The sequence below is a fragment of the Solanum dulcamara genome, chromosome 8 (genome assembly GCF_947179165.1).
Source record: "Solanum dulcamara chromosome 8, daSolDulc1.2, whole genome shotgun sequence".
NCBI classification, from domain to species: Eukaryota; Viridiplantae; Streptophyta; class Magnoliopsida; order Solanales; family Solanaceae; genus Solanum; species Solanum dulcamara.
The window spans coordinates 73109105-73119736 of record NC_077244.1 but is presented as its reverse complement, the minus strand read 5'-3'; the positions used below and the strand labels follow the sequence as shown (position 1 = coordinate 73119736).

Sequence of the window (10632 nt, the reverse complement as noted above, 5' to 3'; positions counted from 1 at the left end):
AACTTTTGATTATTTCTCGAACGTACTAATTACTTTAATATAACTTTACGCTAATACCTATGATATTGAACTTCTTTTAGTTGGTGCCTTGGTGGTGTACGTAGCAACACAGAGTGATGGGTGGTCAAGTTTTCATTTTTATTTTGAACGATTGTCACTATCGGTGAATAATCATTAAATGCGTTAGATATTATGAGTATTTTTTTAACGCTTCAATCATAATTAATCTTATGGAGTTTCTTTTGCTTCGATTTAGTAGTACACATTATTTTTTAATTATTTTTATGATTGTTATATACACAAATTTCAATTTTTCTTTCTGTTTAGTTGAGAAGCATATGTAACTACAAATATTATATATAAAAAACCTGCATTCATATTTTGAAGTGTATTAAGTGTTTGCATTAAAAAGATCAAAGGCATACAAATTAAGAAGAAAGTTAAAAGAAATAAAATATTAAAAATGCCGATTTGGAGGATAGAGAAAATAGTTGTAGTGTTTAGTTTTAGGAAGAGAATTTTTTTTCTTGAACGAATGGGTAACTAATGCTTGATTTTAGGAAGAGAAAAAAATTTGGAACAAATGAATAACCTACAATAGCAGGTAAATTTACATGATAGTGTAAAAAAATTTATACACCGTGCATATTACTTAAAAATTTGTATTGTCATAAAAAAAATTAGAATTAGTTATGAACTTTGTTACTAAATTGCTCATAGTAAATATAATTTTATGATAATTATCCATCACCAAATAGGATTAGCAATAGGTTTTAATGTTTAGCTATAATATTTATCAATCGCTAATTTCTGAGGTTAAATTTTTTTATTTATTATACAGACATATTAAATCTTGAATACGCTGGCGAAATTTTTGACTTTCACCGCTATTTTAACTACTCTTGCTATTATTACTACTCCATTTCGACCATCAAAATTTAGTCCTCGCTATAGTTAAATTCACAGTAGATCACATATAGGTTACACGAACAACTTGTAGCTTTAGTAAAGGGACTGTACAAACTTCCTAATCAAATCCAAATTAATTACTAATTAGTGACGTTATTAATTAAAGGTTATTAAAGAAAACAGTTCATTTTGTCGATTTCATAAATAAGTGGGCAAGTTGCTCACAACGTACGTCACTAATTAATTGGCATTTGCCATGCATGCAACAGAACAAGAACGGGAAGTTGTTGACTAGCTAATTTTTTTTGTTAAGAGGAAACTTCAGCTCCTGAAAATTATTTCTTTTAATTAAAATATTTGTATAATTTTTTAGGGTAGATTTTATTCCATAATTTTATAAAGAAATTATTGTTTGCATCGAAAGATGATACGACATCACAGGGATGAAGCATGCTATTGACATGTCAAAGGATTAAAATTTAAAAGAAAATTAGAAAAACATGTTCTTATTATGTAGAGTTTGGTTTTAAATATGAAGAGCATTCAAATTCCATAAATAAGATTCTCTTCCTATTTATCCTTTCTAACAGACCTGTGGAGTACTTATAAAACAGTTTTTAAAAAGTAGGGAAATAAGATTTTTATTTCTTTTCCTTCTTTTTCTGGAGCCCGCATTAGAATTCTGACTAAATCTGAATAGTACACTGCAGGGTCTATTCATGAGATTAGGGGTGTACATGGACCGAGTTGGTTCGAATTTTTTACAAACCAAACCAAATCATTTGTGTCGGGTTATTAAATCTATAAACCAAACCAAACCAATAAAAATCAGGTTTTTCGATATCAATTTTTTTCGAGTTTTTCGGGTTTTTTTCCGGGTTTTTCGGGTTTTTTTGGGTTTTTCGGGTTTTTCATAATATCTAATAAAAAAACAGAGCAGTGCTTCTTAAAAAGAGTTCTAATACAAAATATCAACATATAAGATGGAGGCAGAACATTGTTTGAAGTTTTAACTTTATAAGATGGACTTTTTTTTGTATATTATTTAGATGGGCTTTTCAAGTCCAAATCTAAATGTAAGAAAGAAAACAAAAATTATGAAAAATTTTAAAAATATATTTATAAATTACATTTTAATAAATATTTTTATGTATAACATAATTTAAAAGTAGTATATTTATAATCGGGTCGGTTTGGATTCGGTTTGACTTTTTTAGTTAAAATCAAACCAACCCTATAATGGTCGGGTTTTTTTTTCAAACACCAAACCAAGTCAAACCAAACCACTAGTCGGGTTTTTTTTTCTGGTTTGATTCGATTTGTTGGTTTGGTGCGGTTTATCGATTTGCCCTGTACAGCCCTACATGAGATGACACTCCCAACAAAATTTTCTCTGTCCAGAGAAAATTAAGCTTATATATTGACGATGAATGCAAAAAATATTACACACAAGTGAAAAGATAACTAAGGAAAACTTATAAGTATATTACTAGTAAACTTGAAATAAATTATAATGACGTAATAATATATATTATTATTTGTTAAATTACATCGATAGTGTATACAATCTTTCGTCGTCTAAAGTCACCAAATCAACAATTTCTCATCAAATTAAAAATTTCTATAAACTATTAGCTATTCCAAAAGTTGTAAGTTTCCAAGAACATTTATTTATCTTTTAATGTTCAGAGGCTTAAGTAGTACTGTTCGATCTCCAACTGATGGAGGAACCTGTATTTTATGTTATATATTTAATTATCATTTTCTTATGCTCTCATTTGTGCTATTTTTGTTATTATTTATTACTTTCCGTACTTCGATTATTTTATTTTGTCTGTGCCACTTTCGTTATTTATTTTTCTATATCGCTTCGAATTTTTTAACCTTATCTAATCCCTTTTTATGCTTTTATTGAGCCGAGAGTCTCTTGAAAACAGCCGTCCTACCTTGGTAGGAGTAAGGTCTGCGTACACTCTACCCTTCTCAGACCCCACGTTGTGGGATTTCACTGGGTTGTTGTTGTTGTTGTATATTTAATTATCGTTTTAATTATTCATTTCACACATATTTAATTAGGTTGTGAAGTTTGTACTAGTCAGTTACTTCCCAACCACCTGCCTAGGTAGCCCCGTGCATTATTTTTTGAAAAAATAATGTGTTTTAATTTGACCTGTCTCGTTTAACTCTTCCCCTGCTCAACCCGGCCCGTTAAACCCGGCCGCCTTGTTATGCTCTATTGTCATACGGATATGTAATATTGAACTCACTCTACTATAACATAAAATTATGATTTTATTACACTCTCTGATATGATCTAATATTAATGTCATTTTATTCTCCTATCCACTACATTAAATGTATTACCGGTTGCTATTTAAAGTCTCAGAATAAATACTGCAATAATCGATCAATGGATATTATAATTAGTACCCAACAGCACATTAGTATTATAAAGTGATCACCACACGTTTAATAGAATAATAAACTTTTCATATGCCCTTTATCTTTAATTTCTTGCGTTTTTTTCATTTCAATAAGAATATTTTATCTTCAAAAATGATCTGTTCAACAATTGACATTTTCATTACTCACAAAAATAAATTATAAGTCAAATTGGGAATGTAAATAGAACGAGTTGGGACAAATCTTTACTTGCTAAATTTTAATCTATTTTATACATTATTTAATTTATTTTCAATTATCTTAGGCTGTTTACCACTACTCTAGTCTTTTGGATTTGGGTAATAGGCCCAAATGAGTTTGTTGTAATTCTCTTTTTTGATGATAAATAAAGCCCAAAATTTGATTTAAAATAAAAAATAAAAAACTACTCTACCTCATTGTTCATCCCAAGTCTAATGAAACAAGGTTGTCATGGGGATTTTCTATCTTTTGTCTGCTACAATAGTTAATTAGCATACCATTAGTTGACTAGCTCAGTGGATATATTAATATTTCATCATATACTAAAAGTCCTAACTATTTTCAAATTTGGTTCCCCAGGGCCCAGGCTCCTAAATAAGACTCCACATATATTTTAGCGTACTATTTATTTCTATGGCCTAACAATTTAGACTCAAATATAAATATCTTGGAATTCAACAATTTTTAAATTACACACAGTTTAAAAAAAAACAGTTTATCATGAAAGAATTTTATAAAGTTTAATTTCCGCTTGTGGAAATGATGAGACCCTTGCAAGTTGCAATATTTTTAATTTTTGTTTTACAACCATGTCTGAGTCAATTTGCACGCACCTCAATTAATTTTACGGAATATCTATCATCTTCCACGTCAGCAATAAATATCAAATAACTCTATTCATTGAGACCGAAACAAATGAAAAGAAATCACCTAATTGCAATAAACTTTTAATATATAATTTTACTATAAAGTTACCATACCTTTTAGTTTTGTCATTATACAGACTAAGTACTTCATTATCATACCTTTTAATGTTATAAAGTTTAATTTTCGATTGTGGAAGCGATGAGACCTATGCAACAATCTTTGGGAATCATAATGTCGCACTTAGAGTCTAATCTAGCTAATTAATAATTAAACATGTGAACTTTAACTCTAATCTGGTGGCTTTATCAAGAGTTCTAATTGGACCCTTACTATTACATAGTCGATAAAAAAAATTAAAAAAGAATATTAACTTTTAAAAAAACTCAATAAGAGTAGATCTTTTTGCTTAGTATTTTCTTTCATTCAATTTTATGCAAAAAAAGAAAAAAAAAGTCGGAGTCCCACTTCATATTATAGATACAACTCCTTATATAATTTTAAACAATCTTCTCGTCATGAGTTAGTTTCTGAGATTAAATTAGGTCCATCATCCATTTCTTTAATTTGATATTAAAATCAGGATCAATCTAATTTATTATTTCCAATGTAAGCCCCCATTTTAGATTGTCACAAGTTTTATCCAGCCATCAACCTTCACCAGCAATTGGCATGTTTAAAATATAAAAGTCATGCCACTATATTCTCATGATTTAATAATTCGTTTAGATCAATATAACAACACAGCTGACAGAAGTTTATGTATGAGCCTCATGACCATAAATAAAATATTGCGATGGTTCAATCCATTTTAACTTGCTCTTAATATTAATTCAATTAGTCAATCCCTTATACTCCCTAAATTTACTTTTACTTTGTTTCTAATGGACTTTGCACACCTTTTTGAAAAATCATAAATAAAGTATATATTTTTACCTTTGTACTCATATAAATTGGTATAAAAAGTTCAATTAATTTGAGAAATGATTTGGAATGAGCCATAGTTAATATTAAGAGTAGAACAAGAAAAAATGGTCTTTTTCTTGATATGCTAAAAGTAGATAAATAAAAATAAAAATTATTTTTATTATGGTGGACAAGTAAAAATAAGTAAAAGTGAATGAAGTGAGATTTATAATTAACAACACCTGCCTTTTGTTTTTTTCTATTCCACATCCTTTATGTGACCAAAAAATTATGACGAGACAAAGACGAGTTTCAATTAATGCGGAGTAATCAATATTATTGCTAATACTTCCTTGGTAATCTTTGGTATATATCCATTAATTAATATACCAGGTAAAAGTTGTTGCTGTAGTCCATTCTGGAGTCTGGAGTTTTTCTCTATAAATAGGGAAATAGAGGCAAAGACTCTAAACCATCATCACATTGAGCATTTTATCTAATTCTTCTTTCTAGTTTGCTTTATTGTGTTAAAGAGCTTCTTAATACTAGTAATTAAGAACTCTAATCCTTTCTTTCAAAGAAAAAAAACTAGTAATCCATATTTGAATGGCCATCAATTTACAAAACCGTAGATTCGTTAGCTTGGGGAAGGGATTTTTGAACCATTTCGGCTATGCAAGTAGTCAAAGTTCTACGAACTCGACTATCCTCTCTACCAGGTTTGGGCTCGAATCCTATATATGATTTCAAACTCAGGAAATTCAATAAGTTGTCATAAAGTTCAAATCCTTGATATGCCTCTCTCGTATATATAGGTAGTTTCTGTTATCCTTATTTATATGTGTGTTTTGTGCAGGAGGGCAGTACATGCATCAGTGTACGACAAGAATCTGGAGGAATATGTGCAGCCTTTTGTGGTGCCAGATGAAGTGATCAAGGCAAAATCGGACAAGTACTGGACTCCTCATCCTCATACTGGCGTGTTTGGACCAGCCACTGATCATCATATAGACAACAGGGAACGCGGTTACAGTATCAGGCCTGTGAGTGCTAGTGTAGACTCTGTGTTGGAACAGAAGGCCTTCTTCCGCCCCCTCGAGGATCTTGAGAAGCCAGCCTACATTTAACTTTCATAATAACATAGTCGTTTCAAGTGCATGTGTACAATAACTATGGTAGTAGCAGCAAGGTTTAGCAAAAGGTGAAAGATGTTTTGCTGTTGTGTTCTTTGAATTGGTAACCTTTGAGTTGGAACTGTAGTTTCCTGTGTAATACTGCTGTCAAATGGTTATGAGTATTGTATTATAGTAATATGAAACTTTTTAACTTCTAGCAAGTCCTTTCTCGGTGTGTGGGAGGGAGGAAAGCTTCCATCCAAATTCTCCCAAAGAATTACAGTATATTAGTAATTACTCTTTCAATTATCAAAAAATGAATATTTTCACTTAGTAAAATGGAGAATCTATTGAACTGTTCAAAGGCCAAGTAAAAACGATTAACACAAAAGCTTAGAACTGAATAGTATAAACAGACTTTACTTTAATTGCATCTTAATTTTCACTTAGTAAAACGGAGAATCTATTGAACTGTTCAAAGGGCGAATAAAAACCAGTAACACAAAAGCTTAGAACTGAATAGTATAAACAGACTTTGCTTTAATTGCATCTTAATTTTCACTTAGTAAAACGGAGAATCTATTGAACTGTTCAAAGGGCGAGTAAAAACTAGTAACACAAAAGCTTAGAACTGAATAGTATAAACAAACTTTGCTTTAATTGCATCTTAAATTTTCACTTAGTAAAACAGAGAATCTATTGAACTGTTCAAAGGGCGAGTAAAAACCAGTAACACAAAAGCTTAGAACTGAATAGTATTAAACAAACTTTGTTTTAATTGCATCTTAAATTTTCACTTAGTAAAACGGAGAATCTATTGAACTGTTCAAAGGGTTAGTAAAACGGAGAATCTATTGAACTGTTCAAAGGGCGAGTAAAAACCAGTAACACAAAAGCTTAGAACTGAATAGTATAAACAGACTTTGCTTTAATTGCATCTTATTCAGGGAGTAGAACTTCCAAGTAGTTTCACAATCACATTATTTTTATGTTGAAGTATCTTTTTACACATGCTTTTCGTCACTATAGGTGACTCAGAAAAATTATCGCAGCAACTTAAGCAACCAAATAGCTCCTCCATTTACACGAACTCCATCAACAAAAACAGGAAGATGAACCAAAGTATCTCTTTTTACACAATAAATACAGTTGTCTGGTTCATGAGCATTTTGAGCTGAATAGTGTTTACAGAAATTTCGTCACTCTCACAATATATAGTGTCCCTCAAAATTCAACGAATACGGTTAAGGTGAGCAAATGGCTCAGGATTTGCCTTTGGTGCAGGCTTTGCAACTTCAGGAGTACCAAATATATTCCAAAATCTAAGAGTTTCATCCCCAGCTGCAGATGCCACTGTGCAACCATCTGGACTCTGCAACAAAATAAACCAGAAAATTAGTTCCTTTCTTTCTTGTGTACTGCAAAAGAATGCAATAAAATTACTTGAGAATTTACCTGTGCCATAAAAAGAACTCTGGATGTGTGACCAGTAAGCTCCGCTGTCTTTACCATGGAAGGGTATTTCCAAAGAGTGAGCTGATTCTTCGTGAAACCGTGAGAACTTAGGAGCTCACGTTCGTTCTTATTCCATAGCAGGGCACAAACCTGAGAGCCTGTATCGATAGAGTTCAAGCAAGCACCAGTATGGGTGTTCCAGAACTTTATGGACCTGTCACCTCCACCACCACCAGAGGCTAGTAAGTTACCCTGGAAAGGACACCAAGCAAGGGCCTTAACAGCAGCTGTATGATCTTCAAGCCTGTGAAGCCACTCTGTTGATGTGTTGGAAGAAGCCATTGATCTGTCCCATATATGGAGGAGATTATCATTTCCACCACTAGCTAATTGTTGGCCAGAGGCTGACCATTTTAAACCACAAACTTCTTGATGATGTCCCCGGTAAGTATCAACAATTGGCGATCGAACTCTCACATCATTGTTTATGATCTGACCATCCATGCCCCCAGTTGTCAATACATGATTGTTCCAATCTAGAGCGCCAACTCGGGATCTGTGGCCACCTCTCATAGTTCTCAGCTGTACCAATGTATAAAAACATTATTGGCATAAGAATCACTCAAAATAAACAACATGAACAAAAAGTTTCAAGAAACAAACCAGTCGATTTGCCGTTGTATCCCAGAGCTGAACATCAGAATTGTTCAGACCAAGAGCAATATGTCTACCATCAGGAGCCCATTTAACACTTGTAACAGGACCATGTTCTTCATCAACAGTGACCAATTCTGAAGTGGCACCATCAGATGCATCCCACAGATATACAGTGCTGCCAAGTGCAATAGAAAGAACATTGCTGCTTCCCCAATCTAACAAATTCAAATAGTAGTCATCCACTAAATCTGGAGCATCTAATGTCCTTTCAGAGGTCTGCAAAAATAAACAGATGAAACTGATAAGAACGGTATTCAGTTACATGTACAATTGGTGCTGATTTATATTTACTATTACATCAATATACTTAAATCTTGTGATACACAAAAAATAAGCACAATAGGCATGATGATTCATTAAATGATGTGATATCAACATTAGACCATGTAATAAACTCACCTGAGGAATGTATCGACGGGGTTTAACAGTCTTCGCCTGTTGATGAACAGATGATGAGAAGTCGTTTGGGATGGACTCAACAGAAGTGGGTGGCTTGTTCTTGAACGCCAGTATTCGGGTCCTGTTCATATTGAATGTTTCTGCAAGCTGCTTCCTGTATGCCTCTCTGGAGGGAGAATTAACAGCTGGATTTTCCTTACCTTTCCTTCCCTCTGTCAACATGTAATGTGCATAGTCCATATCCATCGCAGATCGATTCGGAATGAACCTATCCAACTGCAATAACGCAAATCAACAATCAATGTCTATGTCAAAGCACTCCACATAACAGCACTCACATAAAACAAGTCTAAGTAACCTCATTTATTCTACAATCAAAGCCAACCACAGATGAAAGATTATGCCAATAAATGGAAACAAGTAGTACTTTTTAGAGACAATAATCGGTGATACATAGAACCGGAATGAACCTAACCAACTGTAATAACCCAACTCAGCAATCAATGTCTATGTTAAAGCCCTCCTCTTTAAGAACTTACATAAAACAACCACCACCACATACCCAGAGAAATCCCACAGGTGGAGTCTGGGAGGAGGTAGAGAGAGGCTGTCGCAAAAAGACCCTCGGCTCAAGTAGCACATATCAAAGCACTCACATAAAACAAGTCTAAGCATAATCCATCAATTTGTTCAACAAAAACTAAAGCACAAAGTAGATGAAAACCCTTCTTCCTTTTAGGCAATTTTCTTAATTTCAAAATCCAAACTATCATAGTGCTTTCTAGAGAAAACAACCGGAGGCAAGTCGAAGGTAGACAATACATACATTTTCCCGAGAATTTCTCTTTTGTAGAAATTGTTCCTGGAGGGGGCAACGAGATTTGGTCTTACTTGCTGAGACAGAACTCAATGATCCTGCATCCATGGTGTTAGCACACACAAAAAAAAAAACAAGAAACAAGACAAAGATAGCAATAAAAGAAACAAGATTGTTAAAAGCCTGCAAAATAAGGATGAGGGGTTATAATAATAATAATAATATTGAAGAACAAAGACAGTAAAATGGAAGTGCGCTTGCGGATTTGCTTGAGAAGAGGGAGAAAGAAGATGGAAGGACCCGACTTGTGTCCTGCAATCAAAGATAATGATTATTAGATAACTGCTTCATCGGAACTCCGTTTAATTTATGGGTTTATGTAATGTGTGTCTCTGTCTGTGTTCTTTTATCCAACGGCTAGTCGCCGCCACGAGGATTCTACTAGGGTTTGCATTTCGTGGGATGCTCCCCCAACGGCTATATTCCTTTGTAATTTGTTGAGAAATTTTATTTATTTATTTGTTTCACACAATTTAGATGATCCAAATCTTATGAAGCAAACTTTGAGTTCACTTTAAAAAAATGTGTCACACAATTTATATGAGATACAAATTAAAGTAAAAACAATTAATTTATTTGGACGAATTTTCCTCTCGGAAAGAGATGGTTAAAACACTCATCTTATTTAGATAACTCGAAAGAAATGTGATGGTGATTGGATGATTAGAATTGTTTTATCCTTGATTAAAAATTTAGAATTTGAGTATTAAGAATTTTGAAATATGACTAACGAAATGTTTAGGCGCAACACGAATCGTAATTAGTTGGGCAGTAAATTTCGGATACCACCAAAAAAAAATAAACGTTTTCTTTTATCTTAATAACACCATTAATTAAGATGTGTAAATGAGAACAAACAAACTCATTTATCCAAGGGACAGAACAAGCTCAACATTAAAATGCAAGTTTTATGGCCAAGGAGTCAGAGGAATTTTCTTTTCTTTTTTTACTTCCTTTGGAAACAAA

The 10632-nt window shown here is 32.7% G+C and overlaps 2 protein-coding genes across 2 annotated transcripts; one reads left to right on the top strand and one right to left on the bottom strand.

The window, feature by feature from the left end:
- The first annotated feature begins 5537 nt into the window (after positions 1 to 5537).
- On the top strand, positions 5538 to 6439 carry LOC129899720 (late embryogenesis abundant protein At5g17165-like). The gene is made up of 2 exons (XM_055974753.1): positions 5538 to 5822; positions 5960 to 6439. The coding sequence occupies exons 1-2, from the start codon at positions 5710 to 5712 to the stop codon at positions 6228 to 6230; spliced, it is 384 nt and encodes a 127-aa protein (XP_055830728.1). The 5' UTR covers positions 5538 to 5709; the 3' UTR covers positions 6231 to 6439.
- A 687-nt stretch (positions 6440 to 7126) lies between these two features.
- On the bottom strand, positions 7127 to 10158 carry LOC129901333 (cell division cycle 20.2, cofactor of APC complex-like). The gene is made up of 5 exons (XM_055976483.1): positions 9616 to 10158; positions 8790 to 9065; positions 8337 to 8606; positions 7674 to 8255; positions 7127 to 7590 (listed from the first exon to the last, which is right to left on the bottom strand). The coding sequence occupies exons 1-5, from the start codon at positions 9712 to 9714 to the stop codon at positions 7450 to 7452; spliced, it is 1368 nt and encodes a 455-aa protein (XP_055832458.1). The 5' UTR covers positions 9715 to 10158; the 3' UTR covers positions 7127 to 7449.
- Between the last annotated feature and the right edge of the window lie 474 nt (positions 10159 to 10632).